Genomic DNA, 22,395 nt, shown 5'->3' with positions numbered 1-22,395 from the left:
CCTCTCCAAGACACTTCCATACCTCGATTGGTAAATCGTCAGGCCCGAGTGCCTTTCCCCCCTTCATCCTCTTCAGCGCCCTCCTCACTTCATCCTTGCTACGTCTTGGTCCACAACAATCACGTCTTGTACTCTTTGTTCCTTCTCATTTTCCTCATTCATCAATTCTTCAAAGTACTCTTTCCATCTTGCCATCACACTACTGGCACCTGTTAATACATTGCCATCTTTATCCTTAATCACCCGAACCTGCTGCAGGTCCTTACCATCTTTGTCTCTCTGTCTCGCCAGCCTGTAAAGATCAGTCTCACCTTCCTTGCTGTCCAGCCGAGCATACAAGTGATCATAGGCCTCTTGTTTGGCCTTTGCCACCTTTACTTTAACCGTGCGCTGCATCTCCTTGTACTGCTGTCTACTCTCGTCCGTCCTCTCACTGTCCCACTTCTTCTTTGCTAACCTCTTTCTCTTTATACACTCCTGCACCTCCCCATTCCACCACCAAGTCTCCTTATCTGCATTTCTTCCACTCGATACACCAAGTACTTTCCGACCTGTGTCTCTGATTATGTTCGCTGTAGTTTGCCAGTTATCAAGGAGTTAACACAGAATATCACGTAGAGAACACCACAGGGTTTGTAGAGAGTATCAAAGACCTCATATTGGAACCCGAGGAAACATTGGCATCTTACGATGTGACTTCTCTCTTTCCATCTGTCCCAACCCCAGCAGCAGTCTCAGTGGTGAGTACGAGACTGCTGGCGGACGTTTCTCTGCATGAAAGAACCAAACTTAAACCGGACCACATCTGCCAATTATTTGAAATCTGGCTTAATACTACGTATTTTCAATTTAGGGAGAAATTTTACAAACAAATTCATGGTTATGCTATGGGCTCACCACTTTCACCCATAGTGGCTAATCTGTACATGGAAGAGATGGAGAAACAGGCCCTCACATCCTTCCCTGGGACAAAATTAGACACTAGCTTAGAAATGTGGACGAAACTTTCGTCATAATTATAAAACAAGAAATTCAATCCTTCACGGATCACCTCAACTCTGTAGACATCAACATTAAATTTACTCGTGAGGACATTAAAGACAACCAACTAGCCTTTTTGGATTGTAATTATAAAAGAGGACAGAGCGCTAAAAACAGATGTCTTTAGGAAGACTACGCACACTGACCAATACTTTTCGATTCTAACCACCCTCTACAACACAAACTAGGAGTTATCAGAACACTCCAGCATATGGCTAAACTCATACAGTGAGACATCGGCTTATGAACTTAATTGGTTCCCAGACAGAGTGTGTATCACAAAAAAAATCCCATACGAAACCATTAAAATGGGAATAATCCTTTCCCAGGTTTCCATAAAATATACTTTTCAACTAAATAAGCCTTAAAACTACACACAACATACCTTATTCTATGTACCGTATTTTCACGACCATAAGGCGCATATAAACGTCTCAGATTTTTTTCAAAATGTGCAGTGCGCCCTGTAGTGCAGTGCGCCCAATGTGCGGACGTATTAGAGACCACCATGAGGACGTGGTAGAGAACATGAAGGGGGATGTGTGGGCGTGCATTGTGTATAAAAGAACAGGTATGTGCTTTATGCAGAACATTGCTGTTCCAACAACCCTGAAAATGGCAAAGAGACATGGTTATGAAGCTCAGTTTAAACAGAAGGCTATCAGCTACGCCGAGGAACATGGGAATCGAGCCGCCGCAAGAGAATATAAAATTAACGAGTCAATGGTTCGCAAGTGGAGGAAGCTGGAGGACGAGCTCCGACAGGTGAAGAAGACTCAGCTTTTCGTGGACATAAAGCAAGATTGCCGGAGTTGGAGGAAAGACTCGAGCAATGGATCGTCGAGCAAAGAGCGAGCGGAAGGAGCGTTTCGACTGTCACCATCCGACTCAGAGCACTAACGCTAGTGGAGGAAATGAAAATTGAACATTTCCAAGGAGGTCCGTCTTGGTGCTGGCGTTTTATGAAACGGTGCCATTTTTCCATCCGGACCAGGACTACGGTAGTGCAGTCCGGCGGATTATTCTGAAAAGCTGGCGAACTTCCGGTCCTACTGCGAGAAGCACATCGCCGACAAGCGCATCCAGCCGAGCCACATCACCAACATGGATGAGGTACCGCTAACTTTCGACATCCCGATGAGTCACACGGTGGAGAAGAAGGGAACCAGCACGGTAGCGATACGCACAACGGGGTACGAAAAGGCTTCGTTTACTGTTGTGCTTGGCTGCCATGCGAACGGAGACAAACTGCCGCCGATGGTGTTTTTTAAAAGAAACACTGCCTAAAGAGACATTTCCAGCAGGCGTCATTATTAAGGCAAACGAAAAGGGCTGGATGGACAAGGATATGATGGAGTGGCTGAGGCAGGTGTATGTAAGGAGACAGGGAGTTTTTTTTCCACACATCACCGTCACTTCTGATTTGTGACTCTATGCGAGCGCATCTCACAGACAATGTGAAGCAGAAAGTGAAGAAGATGGACGCTACGCTTGCTGTTATTCCGGGTGGGTTGACCAAGAAACTCCAACCGTGGACATCGGTGTGAACCGGCCGTTCAAAGTGAGGTTGCGAGCGGCGTGGGAGCGATGGATGACCGAAGGAGACCACAGCTTCGCGAAGAGTGGTAACGTGTCTGCTGGCACGGTGGTTCAAGCTTTCGGAAAAGCCGGCATTATTTCCGAGGAGACGCACGGCACAGAAAGTGACTGACAGTGAGGAAAGCGAACCTGCCATGTTGGATTTAGGGCAGCTTGCTGTTATTTTTTTACCATGCCAATAAGCGTCCTATTGAGCAATGATTACAAAATTATATTACTTTGTTATTAATGAATAAAGCACTACCAAACTCAGTTTTGCTCCCGATCTGTTTTTTAAATACGCGCACTTGTATGCCTGTATGTTGTGGTAAGGCGGATGTATGTATGGCAGTAGAGGATATGTACCGGTATATAAAACTTGCGCCCTATCATCCGATGCGCCCCATGTGTATGTTAAATACAGAAATGGCACATATAAATGAGACTGCGCCTTTTCACACTGTGCGCCCTTTGGTCGTGAAAATACGGTATAATAAATGTGCTATTGTATTGTAATGAAAGAAACACACTGCCCTGTATAATAAAGTAACTTTATTTACATTTGTGATGGTCATTGATGGCTTGATGGAATGGCGTTGGTCCGAGGTCAAAGGGAATTTTGACATCACATTCCATAAGGACTGTAATTAAAGAAATAAACTGCTATAAAATAGAGTTGTTTTATTTAGCTTTATGATGGTCATTGATGGCTTGATGGAATGGTGTTGGAGATCGAAGGTCAGAGGGAATTGCTGTTTGGAAAGAGAGGCATATTACATGAGGACTGTAAAGAAATAAACTGTGCTGGAAATTAAAGTTTTATTTACCTTTTTGATGGTCGTTGATGGCTTATCGAAGGAGAGTCACCTTCCATAAGGACTGTTGGTAACTTAACCTCTGGTGTAGCTTCTCTTTGCTTATTTGGAGACTCCTCATCATTTTTTCTGATTAAAAACCTCTTAATTGACACCTGTTGCTTTCTGACTTGTAAGGTCTTACGAAACTGAGGCATCACAGTATCGTTCATCATGTTGATGACTCTCATAGCCACCGTCTTTTCTTGATGGAACTGTTCGATAAAAGCCTGCAATTCATTCCACTTTTCCAACATTTCTTTGATGCGCTCACTAGAATCTGCAGCAATCTCCTCCTCATCAGATGACAACTCCTGCGGCTGCTTCACCATGACGAGTGACACAGTGAATCCCAGTATGGCGCTTAGAGTTCTTGAACCATCCGTTGCTGGCTTTAAAATCCTCAATCAGGGCCGAACTTCCAGGTTACCGCGTGGCGATATCGGTGTGAATTAGCCGTGCTTTCTCGCATAAAATAGCTTTACTCGCGCTGTCGCCAGATAGCTGCTTTTCGTTAATCCAAATGAACAAAAGTTTTTCAACTTCTTCAATTACCCGAGATCGTCGCTTTGAAAGCACGGAAACACCTTTTGCACCAGACGCACCTTTTATGGCTTCTCTGTTCCGGAAAATGGTAGCAATGGTTGACTTAGCATAGCCGTGCTCGGCCACTAAATCACAGGAACGTACACCTTGTTCGTGTTTTTCAATTATCTCCTTCTTCTCAGCGACGGTGATTTTTATTTTATTTATTTTATTTTGTGTCTTCTTCGGCTGAACACGAGCCTGTGGTGGTTTTTTTTTTTTCGGTCCCATAATAGTAAAATTACCAGCAAAAAGCTCCAAGGAGACGATCGACGTGTGCATTCAATGAGAGGGGTTGTGGAAAGGTGGCCCGGCTGGAGCGGTGTTCAGTCGTGTGCTTCCGCCGAAGATCACTCCGCCAGATCCGATATGTACCTAAAAGCTAGCAACCACTCATTTGACGACAATGAGGTTAAAATCTTAGCGAAAGAACATAGATGGTTTGAAAGGGGAATAAAAGAAGCGATTTTCATAAAACAGCTAAATCCTTCACTGAACCGATATGATGGTGGGAGGTTCAATTTTGGATCGTTCATACAACAGCCTGCTTAGGCAACATAGTATTAGTCATGCTGATGAGGTGATACCAGGGCAATCAAGCCAGTCGTTAGTCAGGACAATAGGAACAATCAGTGGAGCCGCAGGGAGTAGTCCTCTGCTCCACCCAACCTGAGACCAGGGACCTATCATAGCAGAGTCCGGCACCGCCGTGTCTGGACAATAGAGATATATATAGGGCCGAAACTACCAGTAAGACTTTAGTTCGCTGAAGAAGCAACTTGGATAAGAAGCGAAACGTCCGACACCTTCAAAGACGTAATGACGACGGCTGAAGAAACATTTTCATCGATGGACCACTCCTGTACGACGGAGAGCTTACACAGACGACAGACAGGGGTCAAGGGGGTTAAGGTTATGATGGCTTTGAAGTATTTTGAAGTTGATTCTAAGTTTAACAGGGAGCTGTCAAAGGATGTGCGTGATGTGATGTTATATATTATCAATTAAAAAGATTGTGTGCCTGTCTATTTTTATTTATTTTCGTGTAATGGCAATTTTTCAATCTTTTGTGTGCAGTGCTCTACTAGTGATGCTTCAAGACACTTTGGGTCCAACAGCTGGGTCACCCATGTTCTCTGAACTGGTGTTGAAGGCAAGTCTCTCAGCCAATAGCATAAAACTGCACGTGTCGACGGTGTATTTAAAGTGTGTAAATCAAAGTTCATGTGACGTTTTTTTTGTTTACTCAGTGCCTCTGGAGGCTCATCCGCCACCTCCCGGAGACCATCAACAGCATCAACCTTGACCGGATTTTATTTGATGTTCACAACATTATGAAGGTTTTCCCCAGAGAGAAACTAAAGCAGCCAAAGAGTGACGTCCCACACAGAACCCTCAAGACTCTACTACACGCGCTTTGCAAGCTTACCGGGGCTAAGGTAACAAATCTTTATGTACAATCACAAGCAACATTTCCTGACCCATTTGCCATTGCAGTAAAATCTCATTTTGGTAGCACGCACTAAAGGAACACTAATATCAGCAAACGTGAAACACAATAGGTACACTGAATGAATCGTCAATACCACTGTAAACATCTTTATACGGTGTAATTAGATTTACAGTGAGACCTCAATTTACGAACTTAATTGGTTCCCAGACAGAGTGTGTAAGGCGAAAAGTGTGTGTCTCGAAAAAAAAATTCCCATAGCAAACCATTAAAATGGGAATAATCCGTTCCCGGGTTTCCATAAAATATACTTTTCAACTAAATAAGCCTTAAAACTACACACAACCTACCTTATCCTATGTATAATAAACGTGCTATTGTATTGTAATGAAAGAAATACACTGCACTGTATAATAAAGTCACCTTATTTACATTTGTGATGGTCATTGATGGCTCTTAATTGACACCTGTTGCTTTCTGACTTGTAAGGTCTTACGAAACTGAGGCATCACATTATCATTCATCATGTTGATGATTCTTATAGCCTTTTCTGAATGGAACTGTTCAATAAAAGCCTGCACATCAACTGTTGAATGGCCTGCTTCTGCTTGTCCTCTTGAAGGCAAATCAAATTATCTGTGTTGATGACCTCATTATGGTCAGCAACAAGCTCCTCGATGTCATCTGCATTCACTTCCAGTCCCGTAGGTGCTGGCAGAGATTTTATGACAACAAAAGGCGCCAGTCCAATGATTCCACGGACGCGGAATAAAACGCGACAAAAGAAGGCGGGCGGGGCGAATAAAATGGCACACTCGCGTCTAACAATCACCTCGTGCAAAGCGAACACTTGGAGCACAAGCAAACATTTGGAGCACAAGTCACGTAGCAATGCACTTTCGTCGTAATCATGTCACTGGTGAGGTGACAGTGACTCGTTGAAATGAAATGAAATTGCAGAACGACAATGAAATGAAGTGTCGCGAACGTAGGCCACGCCCGACCTGTCAACTCGCACGTGACAATTTAGCGTGACTATTGACACGCTGTTCCGGTGTGTGTGAAAACACTCGCCCTGATTGGCTCACCATGACACATGACTTTACCGTTTAGCCAATAACAATCACTTCTATCGCAAATTGACAGAGGGGTGCGTTCAAGTGTAGCAACACAAAAACGTTGGTAAGTGTTTGTCACCGCTCATTCAGTTAGACAATGCTTTCCAAACAGCCTAGAGTCTTAAGAAATTGTGCGCTATTCTCAAACCTGAACGCACCCCAAGTCTTGGATGACAAATAAACAGAGCAGAGTAGACGTGTACGTTTCTTCAATTTATTTATAGTAACGCACCACATTTGAACTGAGGCTGAACACGAGCCTGTGGTGTTTATTTTCCGGTCCCATAATAGTAAAATGATCAGCAAAAAGCTCCAAGTAGGCGATCGACGTGTGCATTCAATGAGAAGGGGTATGGAAAGTAACGCCGCGCTGTTCGGTCGTGTTTCTGCCGAAGAACACTTTCGCCAGATCCGAAGGTCGTGTGCTTGATGGACCGGCCGTGGTGGGTGTGTATTATGAAAATAGTACGTATTATAAGGTTTAATTTTCATAAATTTGACGTTCGTATGATGAAAAGTTCGTATTATAAGGCGTTCGTAAGTTGAGGTCTCACTGTATTTTATTATTGTTGTTCTTGTTTCTTATGTTATATTGTTATATTGTAAAAATGTAGTTACTCAGAGCTTTCTTAACAGATCCTGGACCACTTTTCAATGATTGAGAATCGGAATGAATCTGAATTAGAGACCTATTTAAGGCGGGTTATCAAACACTCTGGGAACCTGTTTGGGAGCAAGAGTGACCGAGGTAACGAAAAGGATGGTCTGCACATGGTGAGTAACACGATTCATTCAAATCAATTGTATCTGTGTCGTCTTGCGTTTAAGCAGTACATGCACAAAGATGAACAACTATTCTCGCTCACACTGAAGGACCATTTTTGAGCCTTCCATGCATGTTTTTGAAATGTGGGAAAAAGCCAGAGAAAACCCATGTGGGCACGAAGAGAACTTGCAAACTCCACAGTGCCTGAATCAAACCCTGCATCTCTGCACATCTCTGAAGCGGATGCGCTAACCAGTTGACCGATGCGTTGCCCAAGCTTTAGATATTCATTAATGCTAAGCAGCAATATTTTAAGCAGGGTTCCAAGACCTCAATCACCGCAACAAAAATGCGTTATTTGAAGAATTAAGAAGGGAAAATAGTCATGTGCACTTCCAAAAGTAAAGTTGTTCCTCACGGGTTAGTTCAGGGGTGGGCAAACTTTTTGACTCGCGGGCCGCATTGGGTTCTAAAATTTGACAGAAGGGCCGGGCCAGGAGCATTTAGAGGGAGTGTTTGGGCCGGAAATACTCTGAACAAGTTATGTCCATAATTTATGAAATCACTTCAAATGACTTCGACTGAGCGTATTTTACGAAGATTCCACAGCATATAGCTATAGTTTACGTTTTAAGACTTGCGCTGAATATTCATGAAGTCTTGTTTTCGAGTTGATGACGATCCCCATGTGACGTCACGTTTGGACCGCCCCTGACCGAGAAAGCGACATAAAATGCATTTTGGGGACTTTGTTTGGTCTGAAAACTTCGTGTTGATCCGTGTTGATGGCCAAAGGAAAACACATAAATAACGCCATGGTGAATCGTTGTGTGTTGCACCAAGACAACTATTTGATATTCGCTGACACAAATTCCCAGCTGACAAATCAGCCCATTTCCAACGGAGCTTGGGCGCAATCTTCTGCATTTTCTGGGTGCTACATTGCTGTCCCTGACGGCTCGAATTGATATGGGAGGACTCCTTGAATCAATTGCAAACATTTATGCTTTCCTCTTCAGAACTATTTGAATCATATTCATAACTGGATGAGTAACAAGAAAACATCTTCTCCGAATCTGAAGCCATTGTTTTGATTCTCGAGCAAGGCAAGACGTCTTGGCGTGACGTCACGAACAGGGGGGTGGGACCTTCTGAAACTGACCATTTCCGGATTCATTTGAAGTCATTTTTATTTGTGTCCATTTGCAAATTTCCCCATTGCGGGACGAATAAAGGTATTCTGATTCTGATTCTGATTCTTTCATTTAACTCAAAATATCAGCCTGCCTGATTTGGGTATTTTAGATGCTATAAAACGTTTTTCTGATGTCAGTGGGAAACAAAAACAAAAAATGGTGCCGGTTGTCCTTTAAATGTAGTATGTATCGATGAGAAGGTTTCTTCAGCCGTCATCTGTACAAAAGTGAAGGTTTCGGACGTTTCGCCTCCTATCCAAGAGGCTTCGTCAGCGAACTAAAGTCTGACTGGTCGTATCGGCCCCATTTATATATCCCTAATGTCCAGACATGGTGGCGCCGGACACAGCTATGATAGGTCCCTACCCTCAGGTTGAGGGGGCAGAGGACCCCTCCCTGTGGCCCCACTGATTGTTCCTACATTCCTGACTAACGACTGGCCTATTACCTCCACTCCCACCGGTATCACCTCATCACCATAACGACCCTCATCAGCATTACGAAAGTTGCCTCACCTGTTTTGCCTAAGCAGGCTATTGTATGAACGATCCAAATTGAACCTCACCCCACCAGACCGGTTTAATGAAGGATTTTGTTGTTTTATAAGAATCGCTTCTTTTACCCCCCTATCTCAGCTACTGGTAAACACGCGAAAAATTAGGAATGAACAGTTTGCAAAGGAGAATTGGATCAAAAATTTGTCAGACAGAGATCTCTCAGAGACAGAAAAGGCGGTACTTACCAAAGGTTTAAATTTCTCAGTGACTCCTAAAACTATACCTACAATATATTACATCACAGCTACTGAATCGGCTATTAAAAATAACAAACTTTCGTATGCAGAGGCAGATGATCTACGCATTAAAATATCAGCTGTTCTCAGTAGTGCCAAACTTCCTCCGTCCAACATAACATTAGAAGAGAGAAAGGCGTTAACTACTCTACAAAAAGACAAAAATACAGTAAAGTCTCGTTATATCGATATCGGATATATCCATAGTCCCGGTTATATCGATACTATTTCTATGCACGCACGGAGAAAATTACATGCAAACAGGGTCGGATATATCGATAGTCCCGGTTATATCGATATTTTTTCGGACTCCCTTGAATATCGATATAACGAGACTTTACTGTATTACTATTTTGCCAGCAGACAAGGGCAGATGCACAGTGCTTCTCAACACATTGGATTATGAAGACAAAATAAATAGGTTAATCAGTGATTCTTCCACTTATGAGCAACTAAAAAGGGACCCTTCCAATAGATACAAGAAAGAAATGATTGACTGTCTCCAAAAGAGAAAGGAAAACATATAGACAAACAGATGTATTTTAGATTATACCCGGGAGAGGCCACGCCATGTATCTATGGCCTGCCAAAAATACATAAAGAAGGGTTCCCCCTCAGACCCATTGTTTGTAGCATTGACTCCTCTACATACAATGTAGCCAAATATTTAAAAACTATTTTAGCTCCGTTGGTTGGTAACACAGAATATCACGTAGAGAACACCACAGGGTTTGTGGAGAGGATCAAAGACCTCTCTCTTTACATCTGTCCCAACCCCAGCAGCAACCCCAGCAGCAGTCTCAGTGGTGAGGACGGGGCTGCTGGCGGATGTTTCTCTGCATGAAAGAACCAAACTTAAACCGGATCACATCTGCCAATTATTAGAAATCTGCCTTAATACTACATATTTTCAATTTCGGGAAAAATTTTATAAACAAATTCATGGTTGTGCTATGGGCTCACCAGTTTCACCCATAGTGGCTAATCTTTACATGGAAGAGATGGAGAAACAGGCCCTCACATCCTTCCCAGGGACAAAACCTAGACACTGGTTTAGATATGTGGACGATACTTTTGTCATAATTAAGAAACAAGAAATTCAATCCTTCACAGATCACCTCAACTCTGTAGACTTCAACATTAAATTTACTCGTGAGGACATTCAAGAGAACCAACTAGCCTTCTTGGATTGTAAAGTAATTATAAAAGAGGACAGAGCGCTAAAAACAGAAGTCTTTAGGAAGGCTACGCACACTGACCAATACTTACTTTTTGACTCTAACCATCCTTTACAACATAAACTAGGAGTTATCAGAACCCTCCAGCATAGGGCTAAACTAATACCAACTGACACTGAAGGTAGAGAAAAGGAGTCAAAACATATCAGGAGAGCACTCACTAACTGTGGGTACCCTCAGTGGTCATTCAACAAATGTCAGAAAGAAAGAATAGGGAATGAAACCAATAATTCTCAAGATACAAAAAGGAGAGGAGTAGCAGTACCGTACATTGCAGGACTTTCTGAAAAACTACAAAGAGTCCTTTGGCAACATAAAATTCCTACTTATTTCAAACCGATAAACACGTTAAGGCAAAAATTAGTGCATCCAAAAGATAGGCTACCAAATGAAAAACAAAGTAATGTAGTTTATTCCATACATTGTAAGAATGAAAATTGTAAAGAGCAGTACATTGGGGAGACTCAACAAATTCTCAAAAAAAGACTTTATCAACATCGCAGGGATAATATAAGTGGACCTCAATCGGCAGTACATTTGCACCTAAAAGCTAGCAACCACTCATTTGACGACAATGAGGTTAAAATCTTAGCGAAAGAACATCGATGGTTTGAAAGGGGGGTAAAAGAAGCGATTCTTATAAAACAACAAAATCCTTCATTAAACCGGTCTGGTTGGGTGAGGTTCAATTTGGATCATTCATACAATAGCCTGCTTAGGCAAAACAGGTTAGGCAACTTTCGTAATGCTGATGAGGGTCGTTATGCTGATGAGGTGATACCGGTGGGAGTGGGGGTAATAGGCCAGTCGTTAGTCAGGAATGTAGGAACAATCAGTGGGACCACAGGGAGGGGTCCTCTGCCCCCAACCTGAGAGTAGGGACCTATCATTGCTGTGTCCGGCGCCACCATGTCTGGACATTAGGGATATATAAATGGGGCCGATACGACCAGTCAGACTTTAGTTCGCTGACGAAGCCTCTTGGATAGGAGGCGAAACGTCCGAAACCTTCACTTTTGTACAGATGACGGCTGAATAAACCTTCTCATCCCCTCAAAAATTATGATAGACAACAAGAGCCTTAATTTTTACTGCCACATCGATGGACCACTCCTGTACGACTGAGAGCTTACACAGACGTAATGTAGTATGTACAAACCTCATAGCACAGTAAGAACACTACAACCCAATTTATTAACTCTTTCAAATGTGAAAAATATCCCTGATCAGTTAATAAATTTGTCTCAAGGAATATGACGTTTACATACTATTTCACAGATACTTGGAGGAGGAAATGGAAATAGATTGAAATAACATGCACTGTGATTTATCAAGATTGTCTGTTTTTAATAAGTTTCCATCGAAGGGGCAAAGTTAAAGAAATCAACATTTATTGAAAAATGGAATCACTTTCAAAATTAAAAACATATTATTACACAACGAAATATTCAAGCTCAATAATACCTACTTGTGTTAAATTCCGCCAAATCATAGATGGCCTACACGCGCAAACAATACACGTGTACCGTCGCCGATCACACAAACATAGACTACCTGCAGTTGAAATTTGCATACTCGGCACGGCAGCCAATCAGAAGCCTGCTTCTTTCTTCCGGACTTTCGCAAGTGTTATAAAGTCGTGCAATTGCATGTCATTTTCCAAAATAGATGCACAGAACCTCAGACCAGAAGAAAGATTCAAAAGAAGCTAACAACATATGTGACGCTAAAAAAAACGTAAATTTACATTAAACCGTGACTGTAAAGTGTATGTGAGACTTATGAAAGGGGCTTAGTGGCTCGTAGGAAGCAATGCAAACGTTGCATTGTACAGCGCAATGACAATCGACTACTGCAGCAAAATCTACAGCCATGCACATTTACCGTAAATTAAGCAAGGTAGTATTTGTAGTAGGTGCATTCTTGATTTAAAAAAAAAACTTTATACTTTGTTACAATGTTTTTTAATGTGATTAGTTGTCTCATTGTGCTTCAATTTGTGAGAAATGGGACAGGCAACTTTTCAGTTATCTGCCCTGTTGTTCGCTAACTTTTTGTCATGAGTTTTAGACACTGTTTGTACTATAATTTGGGCAAGTTCGGCGGGCCGGATTAAAAAGCCTAACGGGCCGTATGTGGCCCGCGGGCCGTAGTTTGCCCATGCCTGGGTTAGTTGAAGATGTCAAGTGCGCACATTTGCCCACCTTGTCACAATAAAACTGTCCTGACAAATGTAATATATAGGGACTTTTATTTGTAGATGGCGCAGACAATGTTTGAGGGTTAAGTGAATTTTCACAAAATCTATCAATCACAATACACAATTTGCAGCCTGTAGAGGACCCATGGTGTTGGGTTTGGCCCAGTCCTGATATCCACCATACACGCTACAATAAGAAACAAAGTGTACATTTAGCAGAAGTCCACGTAGTGGTCAATAGTGCAGATTATGAGTGTGCAAAAATGACAGAATCGGGACAGCGTGTGTTATGTCTTGAACTTGCCTCATGATGTTGGATCTATGTCATCAAGCATGGCAGCATCGGTTGATGCTTTGATAATTTTGCCGCTTAAAATGAAATGAAAACTGTAATGAAGTAGCCATGAAGTAAAAACCTGTGTATTGTTTCAGTATGCAAGTTACATAAATAGCGTGAGATAATTAACTGTACATTAGGTGCGTTTATGCCGCTTTCAAAACAGCTGCAGATGTAGCGGTGGTGCTTGCCTACTTTCAAACTTTGCTTGTAGCTGATGTGTGTGGCAACATGCATAATCTTACCCAATGGTAAGAAGGAGTATTTGACTTTCTCCTCTTTCATCTAAAACCACCTCAAATAGCAGTGCATGCCGGAATAGATATAACGATTTTTTTTGGATCCATGATTTATATGATGTCCGCTTGTATTATTTCGTGTTGCATTTTCTGTAAAGTAGTATTTGAAATGTAAAATTGAAATGATCAGATGATGAACTCATTCCTTCTTTTAACTTTGTGTGTATGTGTGTGTGGTATATACCTGGAGTATGCCCCCCTAACCCTCCCATTGTTGAAGGTAAAATAATAGAGCCCCGAAGAGGACATGGACGAAAAAACACCTTTGCGTTCCCTCACAACGTTTTGCATTTGTTGTATTCGGTTACCCAGACGATGATCCGGAAGCTTAAAAAAATAGCAAAATCTCACAATATTTGCAAGGGAATGCAAAACTCTGCGAGGAAATGCAAAGTTGTTGTTTATTTCTTTTTCTTCCATGTCCCATTTGGGACTCCGTAAAATAACATTAAAGAAAGTGACATTCAATTTAGAAAATTCCACTGAGACAAAATGTGTCCTCGCCCCAGGAGGATGGGATGCCAAAGGCAAAGGTCCATGACTTTCTGAGTGAAATCTTCAAGAAGATCGGCTCCAAGGAGAACACAAAGGAGGTCCGTCGTTTGCGCATTTTTCAGCTTTGTTTTGTCAAATATTCTGGTCTTGGAGCATCATTCACAGAATGTCGTTCAATATTTGTACCTTAATATCCACAGGGTTTGACAGAACTTTATGAGTACAAACAAAAGTGTACCGATGTGGACCTTGAGCCCTTCCTCAAAAGCACAACCCCATTCTTCCAGAGTTACGTGGAGCGAGGGCTTCGAATAATCGAGTCAGAGCGAGAGGGCAAACCTCGCATTCAAAACCCGGCAGGTAAAGGAACGGACACAAAAGGCGATCAAACTTTGTCGACAATCAGCAATTTCATGTGTCAAATGTTATTCGGCAGTGATTGCACAGCATGCCGCTGACAACAGTCTCAGCAGTAATGATGAAGATCTAAAGCCAGCGGTCTACTACGAGAGACTCAAGATCCTACGGCAGAGGCAAGGACTTGAAAATAAGAGGGTGAGTTGTTTTACATGCTCCGTCTCCCGTTCAAACTTGTCACACATCATCATGAAGTTGTCAATCATCACCATGTTTTTTTTTTTGGCCAAAGGGAACGCTCCGATTCATTAAACAGTTGCTCCAAGATTTCATGTGCAGTTGTTTTTTTATTGTGGGTTGTATGAATTCAATTCCATTTTTTAGCATTACCCGAATATCTTAATTATCTTATGTTATTGTTTTGAGGCTGACTTGGATCTCATTTATCATGTGCAAATATGTTTGTGTGAACTCATTGGACTTTGGCAAAAGCGACATTGACTCTTTAAATTAATCTTTCATTTTTCAAAACAAATGAATAGTAATAAAAAATAAATAAACTATGTGTGATCTTTACCTTGGATTTTACCCTCCCCTAGGCAGCTCTAAATTTGAAAGGTTTTTAAAGTCCTCTTACTTTATTTTGTGTGTGTTTTTAATGCAGGAAACTCCCTTCTGGAACCCCTGTAATTTAGTCTTTAGATTTATATACAGTGACACCTCAGCTTTAATTAGCTCAGCTTTAATTTAGTCTTAAGATTTATATACAGTGATACCTCAGTTTACGAACATAATTGGTTCCCAGAAAGTGTGTGTAAGGTGGAAAGTGTGTCTGCCAAACATATATTTCCCATAAGAAACCATTAAAAATGAGAATAATCAGTTTCCAGGTCCCCATAAAACACAGGTGTCAAAGTCAAAGCCCAGTAGCCAAATCCAGCCCGCCACATTTTTTTCGGCTCGCGAAAGCAAGTCAAACTTGTGAAATTCCATGATGCGTGCTGCTCACCCGCAGAAAAAATATAATGTGACTGTAAAGTGTCCTTTAGAGTTTTGAAAGGCGCTTATAAATAAAATGTATTATTATTATTAAAATCCTAACCAAAATTTCATATTTTTGGATGTAAACCACAATAACAGTCATTATTCTTGACTTCAGATTTGAAAACTAGTTATTCATTAATTTGTTGTGTGCTCTATATGTAATATGTGCACTATATATGTGATATATTAAACATTCTAATGGCTTCCCCAAATTCATAACAGCCCTTGAGAGGAAACCATATCTACAATGTGGCCCACGGCAAAAAATGACTTTGACACCCCTGCCATATAACGTAATTTTCTACTAAATAAGCCTTAAAACTACACAAAATATACCTTATTTTATGTATAACAAATGTGTATGTATTGTAATTAAATAAATAAACTGTATTGTATAATAAAGTCGTTTTATTTACCTTTGTGGTGGTGGTTGATGTAGTTGCCTCTTGTGATGTCTGAGTGAAGATGCCGTGCTTTCTCGGCGATAATACCTTCTCTCACCCTGTCCCCTGTTAGCTGCTTTTGTTAATCCAAATCAACAGAAGTTTTTCAACCTCTTCTATTGCCTGAAACCAATGCTGAGACAACACAAAAACACCTTTAGCCACGCATAGCAATGGTCGACTTAGCGTACTGGGACGCTAAGTCACACAAACGCTCACCTCATTTGTGTTTTTCGATGATCTCCTTCTTCTGCTCGATTGTAATTTTGTTTTGTGTCCTCTTCGGCTTAACACTAGCCTGTGGTGGGGTCTTTTTACGGTCCCAAAAAATCAAAAGTATCGTTGAAGACGATAACAAACCACATCTGCACTGAGTGTACTAAAAGAAAGTGGGTGTGGAAAACTAGTCCGCGAGCTGTTCGTCCGTGTGGTTTGGTGTTCTTCCGCCGAAAACTAGTCCGCCAGCCATTGTGATGCTCTGTGTTTTTCCCGAAAACTAGTTTGTATGCCAAGATTATATTCTCGCGAATTTAACGTTCGGAAGGCGAAAAGTTCGTAAACTAAAGCGTTCATAAGCTGAGGTATCACCGTACTTGTCTTTGCCCGTGTGTTGCAGAGCATTGGTGGAGGTGATGATGAGCCCCAAGTGCGAGCCCCCATGTCCTCACTGCTGTCATCTAAGCCTCCGGTGGCCTCATCCACAGACATGCTCCACAGTAAGCTTTCACAGCTCAAAGAGTCCAGAGAGCTCTATCAGCAGGAACACAACACTCAGCCTCGCTCACCATCCAGTGTGCGCACCCGCTCGGCCTCGCCTGCAGCTAACCTGGGGGACCTAAAAAAACGTCTGGAACGTATCAAGAACAATCGGGAGTAGGAACTCTGCGGTCGTACTACTTGAGTGTAACCGGCAACCCCCTTTTACAGTATGTTCTGTTTATTTTTCTGCTCTCATTCATGGACATTCGAAACCAAAATGCCGCTCTTCCTGTGTATATATATAAAAATCAAGTAGATAATTCAGCTCAAGCATTTTTGGGGTTTTTTTTTTAGATGCTCATCTGTACTAGATAGAGCTGTGCAGATTTAGATTGAATGCAAACTAATGCATTGCGGAAATTTACAGCAGATTCAACTGAGGGGAGCAGTTCTTTATCCTTTGATTAAAAAGTTGCCAGAGTTTCCCATATAACAGACTTTTGGTGTTTTAAGGCTGAACAACCTCTGCTTTTTACTGTGGATTGGTATCCGCAGTTAATTCTAGTCTTGTATTGTCGCCTTATCTGGTTGTGTTAGTCAATTGTGCTGTGCGTGGACTAGAGATAAAACCGTGTTTTTGGTCTTAAGATATCCATCCATCAATGCCACTCCCTCACTTGGGTCACGGGTGAGCTGTAGCCTTTCCCATCTTATTTTGTGTGAAAGGCAAAAATGTCAGATGCACACTCCAGAAATCATATTTCAAAAGAAGTATGATTTTGAATACGAAAATACTGAATTGGTATCCCCTGTGTACTATCTAGCATTATAACTTGTAAACCGCTGTAACCAAAGGGAATTTTCACACACACCCCGACATATGATGAGAACTTTCATGGTGGTGGGACTGAATAATCTAATTGGAGGTTTCATTGGTTCTCTTTATCAAATTGAAATAGCTGATGACCTTTTTTAGTGAACATGAACAGCAAATTTATGCATACCGTATACTCAATACAGATTAGTCATGCCGATTTTAACAAAAGTTGATTCTGAATTTCAAGCTTACAATAATTAGAAACTTGAATTTAAGTTTGCTTTTCATGGACTTTTGGTCACCTCGCGCAATTTAGCCACGTGATAACGGTATTTGAGACTCCCAAGACAAAGAGTTGTCTGCGATCCAAGTGATGACTTACATTTCGGCAATTACACAAGCACCGCAAACACCACCACAGGAATGAATGAATAAATGGACAATGTTTGTATATTCTCTTTTGACTCGCCTTTTACGTGTGAATGTATGTGAAGGCCGCTCTTTGTCATTCCCTTGTTCTTTCTGCCCATCGCAAAGGTCGCGCACAGCTCAGTTCAGCACATTAACAAAAACGACGAGGCTAATTAAGAGTTGCAATTTTATTACCGTTGAGAGATGCAACGGTTTCAACAGTTTTGTCTTAAGCATGGACACTGTGAAACCCTGTAAATACTGTTTGTATGTTATGTACTAATGTAATGTCCTTGTTTAACACAGACATTTCTTTGGAACATGTCTTCAGAGCCAATATGAGTGTAATGAAAAAAATGCTTCAAACCATCAGCTCTTCATCCCCCTGAAGGAATTACTCGCTGCCGAGGGTTGGAAGAGCATGGCATTACATCTGTCATTTTTATTTTTGTCATGTAAATAAAGTTTACATTGTGCTTAATTTGGTTTGTTTTTGTGAGCTACAAATGTTTGTATTATATCTGGCTGCACATTTCAAAATGAAATATTTAGTTTTTAAAACCAGGTTATACATTTGTACATAGATAAATGCAAGAGCCTTAAGAAACAATTAAGAGCCTGTCATTTTTTAATTGTCGTGCGGCACAATATTTAGTTTGACACTGAAAAGTGAACTAAAGATTTCATCAAACCTTCCACTTATCATGCGTTAAGTCACATGGCTAACAGCTTTGGCAGGGGAGCCTGGAGGCACTCAACAGCCACTTCCAATTCCACTGAGGCTGGGGGCTATCCATCCATTGATGGAGTGAAAAAAAAACTGCCAGGGCACTTTTTTTGTCCTGTGTAAATCTGCTTCAATTCCGAGCGACAACTCGCAGTTCTGAACATGCATACGTGTTAGGTGCCAACGCCTCTCTCCCAACGCAATGTCCAACAGTATCGTTATTCCTCCCCATTAAAATTCAAATCGGTGCTTGCTCCCGAAAAGGTGCAGCCATCAAGCACAGATTCTTCTTTGTTGACAAATGTCACGGCCAAAATGCTGAAAAACAATCCACATCAGGTCTACATGAAGGACAACAACACCATGTGACAAAACAAAAGACAGAAATAACGAAAAGCAAAACTCTTGCCGACAGTGCCATCTTGAACAACTATCACAGAGCAAGTGTATTCACACTGAGGTGGGTCACACACATTTGGATTGTACATGTCACTTTGTTTAGATCACCCTGTCTGAAATAATGATTGGATTGATGACACCATTAAGGTGTACCAATAAAGCCTGTAGCATGAAATAGTTGGCATAACATTCAGATTATCTGCATATGAAGCTTTTATTGATCCTTGATTAAAGTTGGAAAAAAATACCCGCCATCAATAACTCGATTTCATTACGTCCATGCTTCAAATTCTTCATTTAATCGCATCCTATAACATAAATACTCAGACAGATCAAGCATTTATTAAATCCAAACGAGAGATAATTTACCCCACGATCATCAAATGAATAACTGCTAACAGCAGTGTTGAGAATAGCATGACTCATTAGAAGAGGACCACTTTCTTTCCCTTTAATAGAACTATTTTGTGGTGCAACACCATTCCATTCTATAAATTTGGGAGGCCCAAAATCGCTGAATAATCTATTGGGTTGGCCATCCGTACTTGGCTCTGCAATTACAGGTACTATTTCCTCGGTTAGGTCATTAAAGTGGGGTGTCCAATCATGCTTCTTCGCTGAGTCCTTACTTTTCCATTAATACAAATTTATCATTTTCTTTTTATTTGGCCCTCATGCCGTGTGCTTCTACATGAATTTTGATTATGTTTTGTCCTATTTTTGTATTTCTTATCACTATTGTGGCGTTTTATTTGACGAAGCAGACTCACGCGTCATCCTTAGTAATATGTTTCTGTTTAACCTTAGTAAACCGACATGGGAAGAGAGGGGTGAACATTTACACACATGCGCAGTAGATGTCAAACGTAAGGTAAGGCAAGTCTGTGCGTCCAAACAACCTGAATATAACTTTAAAGGGCAACCGTTAAAGGGCAACCGACGTCACCTTTTTTGTTTTTTAACTGAGATCAGAAAAACGTTTTATAGCATTTAAAATACCCAACACATGCAGTATGATATTTTTATTCAAATCCAAAATACCAATAAAAATGACTTAAAGTGTCCAAAATCTGCAAAAAATGGAGCTGTGAATTGGCCATTTTCAGAAAGTCCCGCCCCCAGTTGGTGACGTCACGCCAAGACGTCTTGCATTGCTGGAGAATAAAAACAATGGCTTCAGATTCTGATAATATGCTTTCTTGTTACACATCCAGTTATGAATATGATTCAAATAGTTCTGAGGAGGAAAGCATACATGTTTGCAATCGATCAAAGAATTTATTCTGTGTCATTTTGAGGCAAACAGGCGGGGGGGAATGTCTCCCACAAAAAAGAGGCAAGAAAATGGCCACCGAGCTGTGAGGAATGAATCAGCCCGTTTCCACAGGCTGATAAATTCTTCCATGGAGCTTGGACTCCCTCTGCTGGCGGCTTTTGGATGTAAAATAAGGTTGTTAAAAAAACAGTACAGCAAAATACATTGACGTGATGGAAAGACGCTACAATGCGTCCTTTTTACGGTCAGGAGGCGGTCCTTTTCTGACGTCACGTGAGGACTCGTCACCAACTCAAAAACAAGACTTCCTGAATGTTCAGCGCGAGTCTTAAAATGTAAAATATAGCTATGTGCGGTGGAATCTTATTAAAATACGCCCAGTAGAAGTCATTTGAAGCCATTTTACAAATTATGGACACAACTTGTCCGGAGACGTCGGTTGTCCTTTAATACACCACATTACCTCCCCCTTAGCTTAAAGGTAATTTCAACAATGTCTTAACGGTATTTTCAATAGACATTAACATTGACTTAGGATAATATATTCACATGACCTTAGCCATCATACTTGCATAACAATTGTAACAATAAACTCAATCTGAACATTTTCAATTCCAACATTACATTCAATCTGTGTAACGCGAAGGGCGTTTTGTTTTACGTCCTGAATGTCTCAAAACCACTGTTTCCGACACAAGTGGTTCTGGCGGGTCCGGTGCACCAGCTGGTGGTGCAGGTGCTGTGGACTCTGGTTCGCCAAGGTCTCTGTCCTGCTCAGCATCTTGTTCATGTCCAGGATCAAAAGTGTCCGGTAGGTATTGAGTGCGCAATTGATCTCCATGGTGCCTTGCACATGGTATGACACGGGTCCAGTCTTTTGTGTCACTACCCCAGGGATCCATTTGGGGTGCTCTCCAGCCGTGTTACGAAGATAGACAGGATCGTCCACATCAAAATGTCTTTCGGTAGCTTGACGATCATGTTCCTCCTTCTGCCTGAACTGTCTCTTACTCACCGTCTCAGAGATGTTCGGTTTCAGGAAATTCGGCCATGTTCGCACGTTTCTTTTTAAGAACAGGTCTGCTGGTGTCTCTGCTGTTGTACTGTTCGGCGTTGTGCGATAACGCAACATGAAGTGTGAGATCTTATCCTCAACACTCAGGGTCTCTACTGCTTCTTCATGCCTGGTTTGAAGGTTGCGATGTACCTCTCAGCATGTCCATTTGTAGCAGGATGCATCGGTGCTCCGGTTGTGTGAAGGATTCAATTTCTTTTCACGAAGAGCTGGAACTCATTCGACATGAAGGTTGTGGCATTGTCGGTGACAATCTGCTCTGGTATGCCTTGGGCTGCAAACAACCTTTTGAGTCTTGTGATGGTGGCTGCTGAGGTTATCTGAGACATTTTGAAGACCTCGAGCCACTTGGAGTAAGCATCGACCACTATCATGCTGGCACATCTCACATTCCCTGCAGACCTTCTCTGTGTCCTTGTCAATAATTGTCAACATTTTTTTCTTTTTTGGTTTCTTCTTGGTTGTGCAAGAATAAAGTGTGCTGGCTTTATCTGAGGCAGAAACAGACGGTTGTTGTTTTTTCATGTCTTCAGACTCACAGAGATGAATCATGCTTTGACTGGAAGCCTCGGTGTTCTCAGATATTTTGGCTTTGACATCAGCACTTCAAGTCATCATCTTGCTTGAGTATTTCTAGGATTGACATGTGTCTTGGAGACAACAGCATTTTGTTTTTTGTTACTATTTTGATCGTTTCCCAGTTTACTTTTATTTTATCTAGCCACTCGTCCACAGAGTGACGGCCGATTAACCCCCACAACTAACAGTGGTAAGTTAGCAGTCTGATCTTCATATCTCACTTTAAAGTTGATTTGACCTTTCACTGGGATGGGTTGCCTTAAATAGCCCTTTACACGACTCCCCTCTAGTGGTATATGCGAGAACGACCGCTCATAAACATTTTCAGAGATAATGCTGACTGCAGCGCCGGTGTCAATCTCCCTCGAAATCTGTTTCCCATTTATGTCAAAAACGGCCTTATATGGTCTCTGACTGACATTAGCACTATACACGCGGACTTGTAACATGGGAACATCATCATCTTTTTCTTCAATTTCAACAGTCGCCAAAATGGAACTGTATAGTGCCACTTAGCAGTTTTTTTGACGACGATACGAGTGCAGCGTGTTCTACCGGAAACAAATTCCTTGTGTGTTCTACATACTTGGCGATAAAGATGATTCTGATTTTACTATT

General features: G+C 41.6%; 1 protein-coding gene across 3 annotated transcripts in view; it reads left to right on the top strand.

Moving 5' to 3' along the window:
* ckap5 (cytoskeleton associated protein 5) overlaps positions 1-18,202 on the top strand; it is a 64,207-nt gene extending 46,005 nt beyond the window's left edge. For all 3 annotated transcript variants that reach the window (XM_088997532.1, XM_088997531.1, XM_088997530.1), the window contains 7 exons: positions 5,136-5,211; positions 5,309-5,497; positions 7,263-7,400; positions 13,965-14,048; positions 14,151-14,310; positions 14,387-14,505; positions 16,411-18,202. In XM_088997532.1, coding sequence (XP_088853658.1) covers positions 5,136-5,211; positions 5,309-5,497; positions 7,263-7,400; positions 13,965-14,048; positions 14,151-14,310; positions 14,387-14,505; positions 16,411-16,671 — 1,027 coding nt within the window. In that variant the 3' untranslated portion in view covers positions 16,672-18,202. The remainder of the gene's footprint in view (positions 1-5,135; positions 5,212-5,308; positions 5,498-7,262; positions 7,401-13,964; positions 14,049-14,150; positions 14,311-14,386; positions 14,506-16,410) is intronic.
* The last annotated feature ends 4,193 nt before the right edge of the window (positions 18,203-22,395 follow it).

Source organism: Hippocampus bargibanti, linkage group LG05, assembly GCF_051943395.1.
Source record: "Hippocampus bargibanti isolate YZ-2025 linkage group LG05, ASM5194339v1, whole genome shotgun sequence".
Lineage (NCBI taxonomy): Eukaryota > Metazoa > Chordata > Actinopteri > Syngnathiformes > Syngnathidae > Hippocampus > Hippocampus bargibanti.
The sequence above is the reverse complement of the archived record's forward strand: the minus strand, read 5'-3'. Positions and strand labels throughout refer to the sequence as shown.